Source organism: Phocoena sinus, chromosome 15 (genome assembly GCF_008692025.1).
Source record: "Phocoena sinus isolate mPhoSin1 chromosome 15, mPhoSin1.pri, whole genome shotgun sequence".
In the NCBI taxonomy this organism is placed as follows: domain Eukaryota; kingdom Metazoa; phylum Chordata; class Mammalia; order Artiodactyla; family Phocoenidae; genus Phocoena; species Phocoena sinus.
Window position 1 is genome coordinate 51,196,268 of NC_045777.1, and position 18,802 is coordinate 51,215,069.

At 56.1% G+C, this 18,802-nt stretch overlaps 4 protein-coding genes across 6 annotated transcripts; 1 reads left to right on the forward strand and 3 right to left on the reverse strand.

Annotated features, from left to right (window-relative positions):
- Positions 1 to 1,256: 1,256 nt before the first annotated feature.
- On the reverse strand, positions 1,257 to 5,613 carry MSRB1 (methionine sulfoxide reductase B1). Its single transcript, XM_032605727.1, has 4 exons — positions 5,474 to 5,613; positions 3,544 to 3,692; positions 3,083 to 3,197; positions 1,257 to 2,149 (listed from the first exon to the last, which is right to left on the reverse strand). Exons 1-4 carry the CDS (start codon positions 5,526 to 5,528, stop codon positions 2,118 to 2,120), a joined length of 351 nt encoding a protein of 116 aa, XP_032461618.1. The 5' UTR covers positions 5,529 to 5,613; the 3' UTR covers positions 1,257 to 2,117.
- A 458-nt stretch (positions 5,614 to 6,071) lies between these two features.
- On the reverse strand, positions 6,072 to 13,140 carry RPL3L (ribosomal protein L3 like). Of its 2 annotated transcripts, none has more exons than XM_032607218.1 (10): positions 12,946 to 13,140; positions 12,213 to 12,405; positions 10,740 to 10,908; positions 9,463 to 9,598; positions 7,985 to 8,171; positions 7,725 to 7,885; positions 7,417 to 7,518; positions 6,834 to 6,929; positions 6,483 to 6,602; positions 6,072 to 6,215 (listed from the first exon to the last, which is right to left on the reverse strand). In XM_032607218.1, the coding sequence occupies exons 2-10, from the start codon at positions 12,250 to 12,252 to the stop codon at positions 6,159 to 6,161; spliced, it is 1,068 nt and encodes a 355-aa protein (XP_032463109.1). In that variant the 5' UTR covers positions 12,253 to 12,405; positions 12,946 to 13,140; the 3' UTR covers positions 6,072 to 6,158. The 2 variants fall into 2 exon arrangements, with proteins under 2 accessions (XP_032463109.1, XP_032463108.1); XM_032607217.1 differs by having other exon boundaries at positions 12,899 to 12,968.
- A 1,463-nt stretch (positions 13,141 to 14,603) lies between these two features.
- LOC116740454 (small EDRK-rich factor 2-like) lies at positions 14,604 to 14,958 on the reverse strand. Its single transcript, XM_032606102.1, is given in 2 exon segments — positions 14,604 to 14,638; positions 14,721 to 14,958. Coding segments are annotated over 2 exon segments (273 nt in total).
- Positions 14,959 to 15,916: 958 nt separating this feature from the next.
- NDUFB10 (NADH:ubiquinone oxidoreductase subunit B10) lies at positions 15,917 to 18,581 on the forward strand. Of its 2 annotated transcripts, XM_032607220.1 has the most exons (4): positions 15,917 to 16,156; positions 17,488 to 17,626; positions 18,016 to 18,155; positions 18,419 to 18,581. In XM_032607220.1, exons 1-4 carry the CDS (start codon positions 16,009 to 16,011, stop codon positions 18,520 to 18,522), a joined length of 531 nt encoding a protein of 176 aa, XP_032463111.1. In that variant the 5' UTR covers positions 15,917 to 16,008; the 3' UTR covers positions 18,523 to 18,581. The 2 variants fall into 2 exon arrangements, with proteins under 2 accessions (XP_032463111.1, XP_032463110.1); XM_032607219.1 differs by having other exon boundaries at positions 18,016 to 18,581.
- Positions 18,582 to 18,802: the final 221 nt, after the last annotated feature.

Here is an 18,802-nt window from a genome sequence, read left to right on the forward strand (position 1 = left end):
AGCTCATGAAGCTCAATATTAAAAAAACAAACAACCCAATCTGAAAATGGGCAGAAGACCTAAATAGACATTTCTCCAAAGAAGACATACAGATGGCCAAGAAGCACATGAAAAGCTGCTCAAAATCACTAATTATTAGAGAAATGCAAATCAAAACTACAATGAGGTATCACCTCACAGCAGTTAGAATGGGCATCATCAGAAAATCTACAAACAACAAATGCTGGTGAGGGTGTGGAGAAAAGGGAACCCTCTTGCACTGTTGGTGGGAATGTAAATTGATACAGCCACTATGGAGAACAGTACAGAGGTTCCTTAAAAAACTAAAAATAGAATTACCATATGATCCAGCAATCCCACTATTGGGCATATACCCAGAGAAAACCGTAATTCAAAAAGACACATGCTCCCCAATGTTCATTGTAGCACTATTTACAATAGCCAGGTCATGGAAGCAACCTAAATGCCCATCGACAGATGAATGGATAAAGAAGATGTGGTACATATATACAATGGAATATTACTCAGCCATAAAAAGGAATGAAATTGGGTCATTTGTTGAGACGTAGATGGATCTAGAGACTGTCATACAGAGTGAAGTAAGTCAGAAAGAGAAAAACAAATATCGTATATTAACGCATATATGTGGAACCTAGAAAAATGGTACAGATGAACCAGTTTGCAGAACAGAAACAGAGCCACAGATACAGGGAACAAACGTATGGACACCAAGGGAGGAAAGCGGCAGGGGGTGGTGGTGGTGGCGTGATGAATTGGGTGATTGGGATTGACATGTATACACTGATGTGTATAAAATTGATGACTAGGGCTTCCCTGGTGGCACAGTGGTTGAGAGTCCGCCTGCCAATGCAGGGGACATGGGTTCGTGCCCCGTTCCAGGAAGATCCCACATGCCGCGGAGCGGCTAGGACCGTGAGCCATGGCCGCTGGGCCTGCGCGTCCGGAGCCTGTGCTCCGCAACGGGAGAGGCCACAACAGTGAGAGGCCCGCGGACCGAAAAAAAAAAAAAAAAAAAAAAATTGATGACTAATAAGAACCTGCTGTATAAAAAAATTAATTAAATTTAATTTAAAAATTAAAAAAAAAAAAGACCTTAAGGGCATGGCTGCATCCCCAGCACTGAAGCTAGAGCCTGACACTGAACTCAATAACTATTTGCGGAACAAGTGAAACAGCTGTGCAAAGCCTGACCCTGGGTCCTGGAGTCCCTGATGTTGTTAATAAAGACAGCAAGCCTGGGTTCTGTTTGTTTATTGATCTCTTCCTGATTACTCCAAAGAGGATTCAAGATGGAAGGGGCTTCGCCCACCCTCCCTGATGGCAGGACCCTCAGAGCATGTGCAGTGAGGCACAGTCACTGTGTCCCCGGAAGCGGTGAACTGTAGGCTGTGAGCTCCGGTGTCCCCAGCCTTGCACAGTCAAGGTGATGGAGCAATAGCTGCTTTCCTAAGCCTGAGTGGGGCAAGCAGCATCCACACAGATGGTGCAACAGGGTTCGGGATTTCTCCTTTCATAACCGAGAGCCCAGAGATCTGTCCCCTCAGCCTGCTCCCCCAGCAGGTCACAGATCATCACCACTCTGGCTGCCTGGAAGGGTTTAGTCAGAGAGAATCATAGAGTGACCAGGGCTGGAGCAGCCAACTGGAGCCGCCCCTGTTTGCGCTCTCTCTCCTAGCACAGCCTGCTGGAGACAGGCAAGAGCTTCGGCGAGGGCCAGAGCCCATCTCAGAACTGGGTCTCACCGGGGTGAGTCCAAACAGGCAGGGAGGGGGCAGCGGGCTGAGGAGAGAAGGTAGAGGCTGCACCATCACTCTAAGACGAGCCAGGCCTAGAGCCCCCTCCCTGAGACTCCTGTGAGAGCCGACAGTGGGGCCTCCAGGCACCCCCTGGCAGCCTAGTGTAGCCTTCTCCTTTTCCCAGCCTCTTCCCTTCTCCTAGCCTGTTCGGAGGCAAGGCCTCGGGAACCTTCCTGATGTTTCAGCTACCCCTCTCCCCCCGCTCCCCTGTCCAAATGTCTGAGGTTCCACTTCTAATGTGGGATGTCCAGAGTGTGGCCACAAAGCAGTGTCCATCTGGGTTGGGTGTGGGCTGCCCACCTACTGTCCCTGGGAGGCAGAAGTTTCTTTGCCTGGAAGAAATGAGGGAGGGGAGAGAAAAACAAGTCGCTGCTAACTTAGGTTTCAGACACCGTTCCCTGGCCCAGCCCACTCCCACTGCAGCCTGCAGACCAAGAGAGCTGGGAGGACCCAGACCCGCAGCCTGGGGGTGTCTCTGTGCCCAGTTCTTTCCCTGAGACCTGCAGGAGAACCCAGAGTCTGTCTTTCCTCCACACGTACCGGAGGACAAATAGCTACAAAAGGACAAAAGTATTATCAAAACTTTATCACGCACCGGCCCTCACAGACAGCCTCACTTAACCCCACAGTGAGGGCAGCGAGCAGGTGCGGTTAGCAACCCCATTTTACAGAGGATAAAACTGAGACTAGGGACTGGCCGCAGTCTTGCGGGCAGCAAATGAGGAGAGGGATTTGAGCTACAAAGAGTGCGAAGGAGTCCAGAGGGCGGCTGGGGATGCAGACAGAGAGCAATGGGTCAGAGAGGAGGCTGAGCTCAGATAAAACATACACAAATGAAAAACGGCTCCCAAACAATCTACCAGTGATAAGAATATTGCCAACAGGAGCACATATTTACTGAGCCCCTACTACACTCCAGACCCCAGTGCACTTTCATGCAGCCAGTCTTAACGGGCCTGTAAAGGAGGCTCTGCCATCACGCCCACTACACAGAAGATGAGGAGGCTCAGAGAGGTTGACGAGCGAGCCTGCAGCTGCACAGCCCCAGAACTCAACCTCCGCACCGCCCTGCACACAATCAACCAGATGCAGGAGGCAGGACATCTGCCCTTTGTCCCTGTCCCGCAGACACCTTCCAGTGGCCCTGGGCAGCACGCTTTGGTGCCCCCATGCTTTGTCACTGTAAGTGCATGAGAACAGTGTGCCCCTGGGCCTCTAAAGGCCTGTACATAGGTCTGTGCCCAGCTGCCAGCAGGCAAGCTCACCTTTAGGGATGAACTTCAGTGAGCTGCTGAATATTCAGAAGCGGGACTGTCCATGCTTGGGGCCATCGTTCAGGAACTCATGGCCCAGCCCATTGCCACACCTGCCACAGGACACCTGGGAAGACCACAAAACAGCCATGAAAACAGCTGCAGCCATGGCCCCTGCTGCCACCAGCACATGGGGTCCTCCCCATGCCTATTTCCCAAGGTAACTGCTGGCATGAGAGTTTGGCCTTGGCGCAGAACCTGCCCCGGAAAACCATCTTGTTTCCCTGTTCCCACCAGGACCCCAGGCTCTCCCAATAGTTTGGGGTGTCAGCTCCCCTGGCTGAAGCCAGAGGCCTGGAATAGACAGACCCTAGGCCCCTACAGCTGTAGGGGGAACAGCAGGAAGGGGTGGGGGGCTCTCAGGACCCCCCTGGCTGACACCTCCTCACCGCCCCCCAGTTGCTACCACCCACCTTTAAGGCTCCAGGCTGATTATGCTCTGGACGCTTGGCCACACTGTCAGCATGGATGGTCTCGGTGAAGGCCGGCCATGGGGATGAGTGTGCGTACTTTGAGCGGCTGGAAAACAGCTCATAGCCACATTGGGCACACACGTAGATGCCTGGGGCGGAAGGGGAGGTAAGAGCAGAGATGCTGGCTCCAGTGCCTCGGGGGTGAGCACCTAAATCCTTGAACCCAGGAGAGGACAGCAGCACTCCGGTTACAGGGTGGGCTGCACACCCTCCCCACTCACCCACCCACCACCCATAAGCCTGGCTCTGTGGGGGAGACACAGCATGGAGCTCATATTTAGCAGTTCTGAGCCTGTGCCAGAGGCCAGGAGAGCCACTTTTCACAATTATTTCTTTCACTCTTCTTAACAGCCCTGTAATGCAGATGTTCCCATTTTACAGATGAGGAAGCTGAGGCTCAGGGATGCAAAATGCTCAGCTACAGGGTGTGCAGCCAGGAAGGAACCCAGGCAGTCTGATGAGGACACAGCTCTGCCCCTCACACACAAGCAGGCCCCACACAGTGGGGACTGTGGCATGGCCAGCACCACCACTAGCCCCCGGCCCTTCCCACGTGGACCTCCCTCTGCCCAAAGAAGCCGTAAGGTGGATGCCCAGACACCAGCCTGCTCTCCAAGCAGGAAAAGACTGATCCCAGCAAAAGACCTCCAGTCAGACAGAGGGCCAGGAAGACAGAGCACCAGGGAGAAGGATGAGTTTTAACCTACCTCCAAAAGATCACCCTGAGGGGGGAAAAAGAAAGGTTACAAAACTGACTCACAGAACAGGAAACTGCTTGGGGGTCACTCGAGGGGTACTGAGTCACCCTTCGCTCCCTGCCTGGCCTGGAGACAGCCTGCCCTGGAGTCTGTGACCTACTCAGCCTTTACCAGTAACTTGAGGAAGAAAAGAGGAAACAGGAGTTGCTGTGGGAGTGGAGTTTCCAGCTTGGCAGAGTAGCCTGAGGACAACCCGGAGTCCCACAGCCAGAGAGTCTGAAAGGAGGACTTTGCCCAGAGGGTCCTATGTCACAGCTGGCTCACAGAGACCAGGGTGTCACATCCCAGCTCCCTCGAGGGCTGACACCCAACAAATCCCACCCAGGGGTAGGTCGCTGCCCTAGTCTTGCCTGTGGACATATTTTTACCAAATTAGTCCATGACCAGGCAGCACAGCCCAGAAGGGGATTCATCTGGGCCTCTCAAAGCCTGGGCCCAGGGCTGACTGCCGGCCATGCCCCCAAACCAACCACTCACCCCCTACCTTCCACCCCTCCTACCTGACCCAGGCTGTCCAGTCAAGCTTCACTGGCCATTGGCAGCCTGTCAGCACTCCTGGTTACCCAAACCTGGGGCCCTGGGCAGGTGGGGTAGGCACCCAGGCGGTCACATTTGGACCCCAACAAGACGTGCTTTCCAGTTTACCCCGCAGGTCTGGGGCACCGGGGAGAAGAAAGGGCTGGAGTAATATCAGGAGGATGCCCCAAGGAGAGGCAGGCCAGTCACAGGAGCTGCCCCTGGACAAGACCTTCCACCGCCTCCCCCTAAAGTTCTGATCCTGACCCGGATACCCGCAACGGCGTAACCACCCCCATACCTTGACCCCGCAGATTTCCTCGGAAAAGGCCACGCTCACACTCAAGTTCTGTCCTCCTCGAGGACAGCGACACCCTCTCTCCAATGTCCCTCTCCCCTCAAGTACCCCTACTCTCCGGAACCCCCAACTCCTCCCTCCTCTGTATCCCCTTTACCCACATGCGTTCCTCCCCGCGCGGTCACACTCGGCCCCCGTTCCCGGGACTCCGGGGCTCCATCGCCACCCGGAGGGCTGAGACGCCCCCTCTAATACGCGTCCCCGCCCCCGCTGTCCTCCAGGAGGTCACAGGTCGTACCCGGCTCAAAGTGGTTCTGGAAAACCTCGCCCCCGAAGAAGCTGCAGAACGACATGGCGCCGATGGGACCGCTGCACGATCGCCGCCTCCAACAGATCCGAGGTCACAGACCTACGACCTGGTGCTTGTGCCCGCCTCCTGCCCCGCCTCCCGAGAACCAATCCCACTCGGATCCCGGACCTGCCCCGGAGCCCTAGGCCACGCCCCCCAAGGGGACCAATCACGTCCAGAGGTGCGAGACACCCTCGCAGGGCCCGCCTCCCGTTGACCCGCCCTTTCCACGGACCAATCCCACCCCGGGACTAGGGTTCCGGCTTCCGCCTCCAGGAGGCCCCGCCCCCTCCCGAGGACCTGCCCCCTCCGTCTTCCAGCAGGCCCCGCCCACCACTAAGGACCACTCCTGAGCGGTCCCCGCGGCCCCGCCCCTGCCCCCCTGCTCCTAGCCCCAGGGCGGGCCGCTGAGCTGCGCTGGGTTTGGGGTGGCTGTCGCGGTGCACCACACTGAGCCGCGTACACTCTCGTCGTTTCCCGGCGCTTAAGCCCCGGGCTGCCGGCCGTTGACCAGCCTTTCCGTGCCCCCCAACTCTGAGACACCGCGGGAAGAGTTGTCTCTGGCTTTTATTAGACAAGGGGACAGGCGGGGGTTGCGCCGCGCTTTTTTCAGGCTCCCTCCATCCCATCCTGCCTACAAGTCTCCCGAGGTTTCCGGCTTTTCCTTCTCAAGATGCTTCTTCTGGGGACCCTGGTGGGCGAGGGACAGGAGGAGCGTTAGTCACAGGGGTTTAACCAGCCGCCTGGGTTACGCGGAGTCGGCCCTGTGCCCTCTCCCACTTGTTCCTTCCCTACTTCCTTTCTGGCAAGAATCAGTGCCCAGGACTGGACCCCTAAAAGCCCCCTCCTGTGGATGAGTGCAGGGACATGCGTGCCACCCCCATCTGCTCAGCTTCCCTGCTCTGGGGCAGGTAGGATGTGGTGTCGGAGCCCCAGAGAGCAAGGCTGTTGGGCTCACCATGAAGACCCTCTTCTCTTGGGCTGTCTGGAAGCGGCCATGGCCAAACTTGGAGGTGGTATCAATGAACTTGAGCTCGATGTTCTCCAGGGCCCTGCGGCTGTGGTGCACCAGGAGGGACTGCGGCCGGTGGGAGAGCGGAGCTGTCACCGTGGGAGGTCCCCACTCAGCCCCTCCCATTACCCCCAGTCAGGAAGGTCTTGCTCACCCAGATTCTGTTAGAACCTCTCCCTCTTTGCTTTCCCCATCCCCACCCCTCCTGAAGCAGGCTGGAGGACAGGGTAGGCCAGCCCCCCAACTACCCCAAGGCCCATGGGGCTCCCACTCCCCAGCTCACCACCTGGCACTGACCTTCCTCAGCGTGATGACCCTCTTCTTGGTGCCCGCGATGCAACCTTTCAGCATGATGAAGTCATTGTTGACTTCCCCGTAGTGGGGGAAGCCACCCTGTGGGAAGGTGGGTCCAGGAAAGGGGCTGCTGGGTTAGGAGGCAGCTGGGGGCCCTAGGAGAATTCCCCTGGCCTAGGGTGACATTCTCAATCACTAATCAGGGCAGCATCTGAGCCACACCCCAAGTCCTTCCCGTGATTATCTTATTTAAAAATCTGCATTTTACAGAGGAGGAAACTGAGGCTTAGAGGGGTGAAGTCACTTGCTCCAGGCCCCGCAGCTGCTACCCACTGCAGCTGGGGTTTGAGCCCAGGCAGCCTGACTCCAAGGCCATAGTCAGAGCTGCTGCACTCTGCACCCTGTGACAGCAGCTGGAGGATGAGCTGTCTGCAGTGGTGGCTCTGAGGATGCAGAAACAGCAGGGGTTTGGTCCACCCACGTGGTCCACCCTGTTGCCTGAGCTCTTGGGAGAGGGCAGCACCCCACAGGCCTGCCCCACACATGCACACCAGGCCCCTCAGCCAAACTGGCGGCCCACCCTCACCAGTGGTGTGATGGATTTGTCGGTCACATCGTAGCTGGTGGATGCGTTGTTCTTAACCACCTTCCCGTCCTCCGTGTGCAGCCCCCGACCAATGCGGTAGATCTGCCAGGAGCACAGGGCACATTGGGGACAGCAGGTAGCCTCTGGGGCTGGCAAGATGCCCACACCCATCAGAATGTGGGCTTAGACCCAGGCGCTGGTGGTGGCATTTCAGAGCCTTAGGGGGCCAGGCAGCATCTGGGTCATGCACCCCACTCACTGGGGTGTGGTCACGGGCATCCCCCCTCAAACCAGGCCTGCAGACACACCTTCTTGTTGAGCTCTGTGCGGTGATGGTAGCCCTTCTGCCCAGCCCGGGCGATGGAGCAGCCCACGCGGGCAGGGTGCCAGGCACCAATGCAGGCCACCTTGCGCAGCCCCTTATGGGTCTTCCTCGGCAGCTTCTTGGTATGCCAGCGGCTCGTGACCCCTGCAGGTGGGAGGGGTGGGGCGGGTGGCTTAGAGGCCAGTTTGGCCCCCACCTCCTCCAGGCAGCCTTCCTGGAGCCGCCATCCCCACCCGGCCCTACCTTTGACGCCCCTGCCCTTGGTGACGGCAATGACATCAATGACCTCACTCTGGCTGAACACACTGTGCACTGGCACCTGCTTCTCCAGCCGGGCCTGGGCCCAGGCCACCTTCTCAGCCACCGTGCCGCCATTCAGCTGGATCTCCATGATGTGGGCCTTCTTCTGCCGGAAGGGCAGCAGCTTCATCTGTAAGACATGGCACGGCCATTCGGTTCCCAGAAAGTCACACACGCCCCCATTTGCCGATACGACATGGCCAGCTGGTGATCCCTGGCAGACTTTCATGCACGCATTCATTCAACAGATGATCCCATGCTCTGGTGTGCCTATATGCCACGTTCTGTGCGAGGCACTGGGTATGCAGCATGGAATGAGGCAGACAGCATCCTGGCCCATCTAGTTGGCGGCAGAAACCAAGTAAACTCTTGGATAGGCCTAAGTGTTGTGATGAAATATTGAGGGTGGAGGGGACAGTTATTGCACATGAGGGTGGTGAAGGAGAGCCTCTCTGAGGAGGTGACATCAATGGCAAGAAGGAACCACTAGGTGAAGATCTGAGAGCTTTTGGGGCAGAGGGAACCGCATATGCAAAGGCCTTGTGGCAGGGAAGATGGGGGGGCCGTGGTTGGTGGGACAGAAATGAGACCAGTGTGTCTGGACTGTGGTGAACAGGGAGGAGGGTTCAGGACGGTGATAGGTGAGCAGGGGCCTGGCCAGGCAGGTCTCATAGGGAGTAGCTTGGGCTTTATTCCAAGTGCAGGGTGTGACATGATCTGTTGCACATTTTTAAACATCTCTGGCTGCTGCTGTGTGAGGTGGAAGCAGGGACACGGTTAGGTCACAGCATAGGGCTCAACCAGTACTGATGGAGGACCTGTTGCATATAAGCCTCCTGGGGGGTGTGGTACAAGAGTGAGCAGGAAGCTGTGACCCCTGCCCCCATGGAGCTCAAGTCTATGGAGGGAGATGGATGTTAACCAATGACACACATAACCAGGATCTACAAGTGGGAGAGTAACTCAGACAGGTGGGGAGGGTCATTGCTCCGGGCCTGGGAAGGCTTCCCTGAGCATTCCAGAAAAAGCCAGAGGGTATAGGTAACCTGTCAACCCACACAAAGCCAGACCCCACTTACGAATGTTGATTCACACCCACATGTGCCAGACCCCAAACAGAGGCTGCCGGACCCCCACACCCAACACTGGGCAGGTGATCCTGGACCTTTGGGGCATTTCAGGGCCTTGTTTGACTGCTGGGTGTGGCCAGTACCCCGTAGCCCTCAGAGTGCACTGATGCCCAACACCCCATCCCCGGGGCTGCAGGCGGCTGGCTGGTCAGCTGACACTTTGGGCCTATGCCCGAGGCTCACAGTATTTTTAGGCTGACATTTGCCAGGGCTCTGGGAAGCCAGGCTGAGGGAGGTTGGGCCCAGGTGGTGGACTGGCTGACCAGTGTGGACCAGGGGGTAAGAGCTGACCTGGGTGTGGACGATGACCCGGATGACCTTGCAGTACTTTTTCATGGCAGCAAAGTCCCTCTGCAGCTGCTTCTTGCCGTCGGCGTCGCGCCACCTCTTGCAGGCCTTGGTGAAGGCTTTTTTCTTGCTTTTGTGCCTGAGTCGTGCACAGAGGGTGCTCAGCCTGCATCCTACCAAGCATGGACTTAGAGGTCCCCCTCCTCCCTCCTCCCCTTCCCAGGGGAGGCATTGCTGGGCCCCTGGCGTCCCTGGGCTGGTTCCGGGCGCCCTCCTTAAGCACAGACTGTCTTTCCCTCTCTAGGCCTCAGTTTCCTCCTCCGTAAAGTGGGTACCCTCCCTGCCTCCTGGGGCTGAGAGTGAGCAGATGTGCAGGAGCCCAGGGAAGGGGCGTGCCAGCCAGCCATGGCCATGTGCCCACTTTGCCATGGCTGCTGAACCCACTTCTAAAGCGAACAGTCAGGACTGGCCAGGCCCCACACCCCATCGTTCCTAACCCTTGCCAGGATGCTGGAAGGTGGACATCATTATCCCCATCCTACAGATGAAGAAACCGAGGATCACAGAGGTCAGATGAGGGGCAAGTTGATCACAGTTGCAGCAGCAAAAACAAGGCCAGCTGGCGTTCGCTGAGCTCTTTCCCTGTGCTGAGCACTTGACACACTCTGCTCAGCTCATCCTCAGGGCTGCCCCAAGATGCGGAGACCTCTCCTGTTCCCTTTTGATGGTGTCTGTGGGGAGTGTGTGTGTGTCGGGGTGGGGGGTGTGAGGTGAGGTTCTAAAAGGTCAGTCAGCTTGCCTGTGGTCACACAACCTGCTCTGACACTGGGGCCCAAGGTCCTCATCTCCTATGGAGGCTACACGTGCCTCTGCCTCCATATGGAAGGGGATGTCTGTGAGGTTCCTCAGGCAGGGGTGCCTTCCCTTTCTGCACTTAATGCCAGGGAAGATTTGAGGCCTAAGGATGCCCTTCTTTCTGATGAAAAGAGCTTGTCAGTTGGCTATTTCCCTTTTCACCCTGGCTGCTAGGAAGCTTGGAACCAACTCTGACATTCCATCAAATCAGTTCCTTAGTTCACCCTGAGGATGAGAATGTTTGCTTTCCTTTTTCCTCTAACTAATTTCCTCTCCAACCCTCTAGTCATTGTCTTTTATTGGAGGGAAGGCATCACACACTCACACGCATACACACACACACACACACACACACACACACACTTTTCTGCCTTCCACACGCTGCTGACACTCCTCCTCCTGCCCAACCACCCGGCATCCCTCACCAGTCCTTGTAGAAGCGGCGGCGGCACTCGTCGCTGAGATGTTCCGCAAAGATGGTCTTGAAGCTCCGCAGGCCTCGCGGGGTGGCCACATAGCCCACCACGCCCACCACCACCACAGGCGGTGTCTCCACAATTGTCACCGCCTCCACCTCCTCCCGCTTGGAAATTTCTGAACGAAACCCAGAGACAGAGGCGTGGAGGGGGGCCTCCAAGTCCCATGGGGAGTTCCATGGAGAGGGGACAGGGGTGGAAGTGCCGACCACAGCCCCACCTGCCCGCGGGAGGACCCAGCGCCAGAGCCCCAGGGCTGTTGCGGACAGAAGCCCCTGTGAGCAGGCCCCTGACCTCCAGCCCTGAGCCTCCCCACTCCCAGCCCTTCTCTCCCTGCTCTGCCCTGCGTGTGGAGCCACTGCTGGGCAAGACCCCACAGGTGTCCATAGTAGCTCTGACTCAGCTCAGGTAAGGCCTGACCTGCTCTGCCTTGGTTTCCCCACCAGACCTCCCAGGAGTGGGCCAGGAGAGCCACAGCCAGAGCAGCATCCCCCAAAGGATAGGGTTGGTCATCCTCTAGGGGAGTACAAATGGGCACTATGAATGTATATGGATGAGTTCTAGAACAAAACCTAAGACTTGTCCTAAACCCATGATTTTATAGATGTTATTAATAAGGCTGATCCGAAGTCAAAGAAGTATATGCTAAAATATATATTAGGGGAATTCCCTGGCGGTCCAGAGGTTAGGACTTGGCACTTTCACTGCCGAGGGCCCGGGTTCGATCCCTGGCCAGGGGACTAAGATCCTGCAAGCCTCGTGGTGCAGCCAAAAAATATATACTTTAGGAGAGATGGAGAACAGATGAGTGGTTGCCAGAAGGTTGGGGGGTGGCGGCTGTGGCTATAATAGGGCAACAGGACGGGCTGTTGTGGGAATGGAACGTTCCAAGGTGGTGGGTACACGCATTTACACATGACAGAACCTGTCATTTACACGTGACAGAACCATAGAACTAAATAACACACATCTTATTCAGGAGAATCCAGCATAAGATGAGTAGGGTGTATCCATGTCATTATCCAGCTGTGACATATTACAATGGTTTTAAGAGATGTTTCCATTGGGGAAACTGGGTAAAGGGTGCGTGGAATCCCTCTGTATTATTTCTTATAACCACACTACGATGATCTCAAAACCGGAAGTGTGTAGGGGCACCTGCCCTTGAATCTTAGCTCCTACAAGTTTCATAACTGCTCTATTTCCTCATCTGTAAACTGGGGCAATGACAAATCGGTTCTTGAGGCACGGCCAGCAGTCAACGTTCTGACTGAGGTGCCCATGGGCGGGGCCTGGCCCCTTCTGGGGCTGTTTCCCCTCCGGAAGCCCAGCTGTGGCTCCTAGCCTCTGGAAGGACCTCCAGATCTTCTGGCGGTCAGGGGTGCTCGGCCCGCCCCCCAGGGGCCCCTAGAGGCCACTCACTGAGCCCTGGCCGGTGCACCTCCCGCAGAGTGTGTGTCATGCCAGCCTTGTAGCCCAGGAAGGCCGTGAGGTGCACGGGCCGGCTGGGGTCGTCCCGAGGCCACGTCTTCACCTTGCCCCGGTGCCGGCGGCTCCTCTTGTGTGGCAGGAAGCCCAGTTGTCCATGCCGAGGGGCAGAGAACTTCCGGTGGGACTGGGGACAGAAGGGAAGGGAGATCAGAGCTGGGGTCTCCCTGCTGGGTGCAGCTGGGCAGTCCCAGAGACCAGACCAGAAGTGAGCTAGAGACCCCAGGCTGAGACCTGGTGGCCCTCAGGGCCTGCATCTGTCCACAAGAAAGGAGGGAAACTTCTCCAAGGGCAGTGTCTTAGCGACAGAGCCAGCGGCAGCCCCCCTCACCCGTGGGCTTCCTGTCTCAGTGGCCTGGCCCTGCCTGGCTGGGCCCAGAAGAGGCAGGTCCACACTGCAGCCAAGGCCACAGAGGCAGGGGGCCGCTGCCATCTGTCCCTCTGTTTGCCTGTCCTAGGCCTGGAAGCCAGAGCTTGGGCCCCCTGCTGTCCCCTGTAATCACCTACTCTGTCACAGGCCCAAGGACCTTCTCTGCTGGGATAGATCCCAGAAGCCCACCTGCCCCTCGCCAGGAAGCTGGCGTGCTTCCCCCCAACCCCCCTCCCGCCAGCCCACTGACCATGGAGGCCTGTCCCTGCAGGTTAGGAAGGGAAGGGGCCACCTCACCAGGCGTCGGAGGTCAAGTGGCAGGGCCAGGACGCACAGCAGCCAGATCCCAGATTTAGCCCCTGGCAGGGGAGCTCTGTCATCTCCTGTGGCGGATGTGGGCTCTGGTGTCAGAAGCAGGCCTGGCCCAGGGCAGGGCGAAGGGGGACAGCCTGGGCAGCCTGGGGGGGTGCACCTGGAGCTAGGGCTGGCACTCGTTTCCTCAAATGTCCTGGGACTGGGTCACACACTTTGTTTTCTGCTTTGTGTGACCCTCCAAAACGGGAACAACTTGGCCTGGTAGGGGGTTTAGGAACTCGGGTTTGGGAGCTTCCCTTGGGCAGCTGCCATTAGGAGCGTCTGAGTCCAGTTTGCTGGCCTTGAAGCAGAGCAGATTCCTGTGCTGTCCTGAGGCTGTGAACCTGAGCTGGAAAAATGGTGGGAAGATGGGGAAGTTTGGCTCTGTGCCCAGAGGATCATTAGAGCTGTGATTCAATCAAGGTCCCTTGACTCTAGTAGCTGTGAGCCAAGAACACTTAGGATACTTTTTTTTTTTTAATATTTATTTAAAAAAAAAAAAAAAAATTTATTTATTTGGTTGCACCAGGTCTTAGTTGCAGCAGATGGGCTCCTTAGTTTCGGCATGCATGTGGGATCTAGTTCCCTGACCAGGTATTGAACCCAGGCCCCCTGCATTGGGAGCACAGAGTCTTAACCACTGCACCACCAGGGAAGTCTCTTAAGATAATTTTTATGAACTCAAATTTTTTTTATACTTTTTTAAAATAAATTTATTTATTTATATTTTATTTTTGGCTGCGTTGGGTCTTCGTTGATGCTTGCAGGCTTCCTCTAGTTGTGGCCAGCAGGAGCTACTCTTTTTTTTTTTTTTTTAAATTTATTAATTTATTAATTTATTTATTTTTGGCTGTGTTGGGTCTTCGTTTCTGTGAGAGGGCTTTCTCTAGTTGTGGCGAGCAGGGGCCACTCTTCATCGCGGTGCGCGGGCCTCTCACTATCGCGGCCTCTCTTGTTGTGGAGCACAAGCTCCAGACGCGCAGGCTCAGTAGTTGTGGCTCACGGGCCTAGTTGCTCTGCGGCATGTGGGATCTTCCCAGACCAGGGCTCAAACCTGTGTCCCCTGCATTGGCAGGCAGATTCTCAACCACTGTGCCACCAGGGAAGCCCAGGAGCTACTCTTCATTGCAGTGTGCAGGCTTCTCATTACAGTGGCTTCTCTTGTTGCGGAGCACGGGCTCTAGGTGCGCGGGCTTCAGTAGTTGTGGCTTGTGGGCTCTAGAGTGCAGGATCAGTAGTTGTGGCACACAGGCTTAGTTGCTCCACGGCATGTGGGATCTTCCCAGACCAGGGCTCGAACCCGTGTCCCCTGCATTGGCAGGCAGATTCTTAACCACTACGCCACGAGGGAAGTCCCTGAAATCTCTTATTTTTTAATTCAAAGATTTTATGGTTATAAAGTTCTGTAATTGTAGAATCAGAGTTTTACAGGCCTAAGATATCTCTGCAGGTCTGTGGATTTTGCATCCCTGGTTGCTAAAATTCTATGCTACTAAAATCTACAATTCTTTGTTTTTGTGGTTGTTTTTGAATGACAAAACTACTTTTAATACTTTGGGCTGAGTCCGGCAGGAAAAAATCACTGGGAAGGGGTAAACCCCTCAGCCCAGAAATGGCCCCGGGGGAGAGGGGCTCCCTGAAGGAAGGAAGCACAGAAGTGACATGTTGCAGACTCAGGGCCAAAGGGAACACCCTCGGTGCTGGGCCTGGGAGCACACAGTGGGGGCTCCAGCCACACAGGCCAAGGGCCAGAGGGTCGGACATGGAGCCACAAAGCTGCTTGGGTTCCTCCCTCTCATTTGCCTTTTTCTGCTTCTGCTGCGTGATCTCTGAGTCCGTCTGCTGCTGGGTGGCAGCAGAAAGCCATCATCTGGGTGCTTTCCCTTAACTGAGTACTATACTCTGCTTTCTCATATTCCTCTGGTGGGTGAGCTCATGCTGGTTACTGCGGGTCATGAGATGACTCCGGCCCACCTCCATTGGGTCCCCTCGTTCAGCCTGACATTGCAGGCCAATGTTATGATTAGTTGAGTGTGACAGTTTCTAAGAGTTCATGATTTGAAGATTTAAGGTTACTATGATTCTGGATTCTGTGTGTCCATAGAGTTAATGACTGACCCCAGCCTCTGGGCAGGAAGTGACCACCACCCATCCTCCCTGGTGCTAGCCAGAGGGTGTGCCAGGTATGGAGATCACAGAGGGTGGCCAGTAGGGCCCTGGTCAGTGGAGCTGCCTCAAGGGCACAACAGTGCTCAGGGCCAGGATGGAACCCTCAGAACCAAAACAGAGTGCCCTGTGCCCAGGGTAGGAGCCACTTCTCCCTAATCGTGGGGTGGGGAGGGGTGGGGGTGGAGAGGGGAAACCCTACCTCCTGTGCTGCCCCAGGCAGCCCCCTCTCCAAGCTCAGTGGCATCAGCCAGTCCATGAGGGGCCCTGGCAGACACAATGGAGCTCACAGAGGGATGTAGGGAATGGACAATCCAGGAAGGCTTCCTGGAAGGGTACAGCCTTTGGCAGTTTGTGTTATCTGTTGACTTTGTTATTTGCTCTACCGGCCTGAGTTCTCCAGAAGAGCCCAGCTGTGTTCATCATTCTGCTCCCTGCTGCACTTGGCACGTGCCTACACGCCCTCCGAACTGAATGGTTTCCTTACTCCTGTGTCTGTCTCCCCTTAGAATGTAAATAGGAATCTGTTTCCTTCACCGCTGATACCAGCGCCCAGCACACAGTAGGCGCTCGTCGCGAGTGCAATGTCGCGGCGGTCCCATGCGGGGGCGCGCGCACTGCGAAGCATCTCCCGAGGCCACACTTGGGCAGGCGGGATGAACTACAAGTCCCATGGTGCCTCGCGGGCGCCGTCGTCGTCGTCCTGCGCAGGCGCCGTCGTCGTCCTGCGCAGGCGCGGTCGCTCTCTAGTTGTCCTCTGTGCGGGCGAACTAGGCCGCGGGACCGAGGCGGAGGCCGCGGGAGCGCGTCCGAGAGTCGAGCCCGCCGCGCGTCGCTGCCATGCCGGACAGCTGGGACAAAAACGTGTACCCCGAGCCCCCGCGCCGCACGCCGGCGCCCTCGCCGCAGACCACTCTGACCAACCCTATCACCTATTTTACGAAGGCTTTCGACCTCCTCGTGGATCGGCCAGTGACCCTCGCGAGAGGTACGAGCCCCAGCCGGGCCTTGCGCCCCGGGGCCCCCCACCACTCCCGGGCCCCCTGCACCCGTCACTCAGCCTGGATCCCCACTGCACCCCAGGCCTCACCTCTTGGGACGACCCCGCCACACACACACCAAGAGCCCTCACTGCTGTATGGCCCCTGCCGCCGTCCACGGACCCCTGGTCTCCGGCCTCGCTCAAATGTTAGGGGCTGTTTCCTGATCGAAGTCATCTGCGTCCTGAGGCTTGTTAGATCCCACTCTCCCTGCACGCTTTGCATCCTGCGTTTTGCACAGCAGGCGGTCACAGAGGGCTGTTGAGGTACAGGGGTTCTCCCAACCCTTTGCATGCTTGCAAAATGGCCCGGGTGGTCATTGATGGCCGAGGCCCCTTCCACCCACGTGTGCTGTAACTTGCCCTCCGTGTGTGCCCACGCTTGAGAGCTGCCCAAATTCCGCCATCTCTGGTCCAAACTAGGTGAACGTTTTAAACCATCGTTGTCCAGTTTGTGGTTCAGCCATCTTGGTGGTGCAGCAGGCAGAGCATAATGCCCTTAGTCACTAGTGCCAGGTGATTCATCCATGCACCTAATTAATCAATCCATTCATTCAACAACAGAACATTTGGGGTGCATAGTATGCTCTGGTGGCTCTTTGTGGGGGGAGGAACCACCCCCACCCCGCCCCAAGGTCTGGAAAAAACAGTAGTAGATCTGCTCCCTCTTTCGTATAGCAGTTTTTTAGAAAGTGTTTTATACGTCTGGATGGATGAGATCTCACTAGGTCCAACTTGTTCATTTACCCATGGGGAAGTTGAGGCCGGAAGGTCAGCAGTAGCAGAACTGGGACTGGAATCCCTGCTGGTGGCTCCCTGTTGGGACCTGTTTGCCTCCACAGTGGAATCCCCGTGCTCTGGCGGAGCTGGGCCGGCAGGAGGGACTGTAGCAGGGTGTGGGCTTGCAGAGAACAGGCTCTGAATCCTGCCATCTCTCAGAGCCTGGGTCTCCTCTCTGTAAATGAAAAGGACCTGCCCCCATAGGGTTATCGTGGGGACAAAGTGAGTTAATGTATTATGCAACACAGGGTGGTTCCTGGCTTACAAGAAACTCTCCATAAACCGTAGACATTGCCATTTGTAGCCCAGTCCTTTCCAGGACTGTGTGCCAGCCCACACCTCTTCTTTGGGAGTTCAATTGCCAGTCTTTGTAAAAGCTGGGAACATTTGGGAAACCTGCCTCTTCCACGGCTTATGAGAAATACAAAGCTAAGAGCCCTTTCAAACTGTGGCTTCTCCAAACCAATAAGGCCTTTGGACCTGGGGTTTTCTCTTTGCAGAGTTTATAGAGCGGCAGCATGCCAAGAACAGGTATTACTACTACCACCGTGAGTTCCGCCGCGTGCCGGACATCACTGAGTGCAAGGAAAAGGACATATTGTGCATGTTTGAAGCAGAAATGCAATGGAGAAGAGACTAGTAAGTCCTCCCCTTTGGGCTTCTGCTCTTAGTCAGTGAATACTACTGAGAGCCCTGTGCAATGAGCATATTCCCTCCAGATGCCATGAGATGGTGGCCAACCCAGATCTAGGGGTGGAGGGGCCAGACCACAGGGCTCCCAGGCCCTGCCTTCATTTTACTTTCCCTGAGTACAGGGAATCCTTATAGACCTTAAGACCAGCGGTCCCCAACCTTTTTGGCACCAGGGACCAGTTTCATGGAAGAGTTTTTCCACGGGGTGGCAGTGGGGGGGGGGTTCAGGCAGTAATGCGAGCGATGGGGAGTGGCAGATGAAGCTTCGGTAGCGGTCCACGGCCCTGGGGTTTGGGGACCCCTGTTGTTCACCACCTTTCTCATTTTCCTTTCAGCAAAGTTGATCAGGAAATCGTCAACATTATCCAGGAAAGGCTAAAGGCCTGTCAGCAGAGGGAAGGTGAGAGCTACAGGCAGAACTGTACCAAGGAGCTGGAGCAGTTCACCCAGGTGGCCAAGGCCTACCAGGACCGCTGTGAGTCAGCTCCACCCCAGCCTGCCCCCAGCTACTCGTGCTTCTGCCACCTCACTTCCCAGTCCTCCTTCCAGTCTCCACAGAGCTGGGTACTAGACGTTTTGCTAATTAGCCCAATCTCTGGTGGTTGTAAAAGAAAACCACCTCACCTCATCCCTTATCTGCTCAATAACTTGTCTTAGCTGCCCGAGCCCTCCCTGCATGGAGAAAAGACCACAAATTCCCATCATGGCCTATGACTACCCTCCCCATCTCTTTCCCAGATCATGACCTGGGGGCCCATTATTCTGCCAGGAAGTGCCTGGCAAAACAGAAGCAGAGGATGCTGGCAGAGAGAAAAGCCACCAAAGAGGCTGCTGCTGCCTGAGGCAGCTCGAGCCACCTCATGTCTGTCACTGTTGCTAAAATAAAGAGTAATGGAATCTCTGTGGTGTCATCTTTAGCTCCCAACCTTGACACGTTGATAAGCCTTATTCAGATTTCTCATCTTATTGGCCCCATTTCCCTTCCACATTCAGCCACCACTAAACAAACTTGAGAATAGGGAGTTCCCTGATGGTCCCGTGGTTAGGGACTCTGCACTTTCACTGCTGGGGGCCCAGGTTCAACCCCTGGTCGGGAAACTAAGATCCCACAAGCTTCATGGT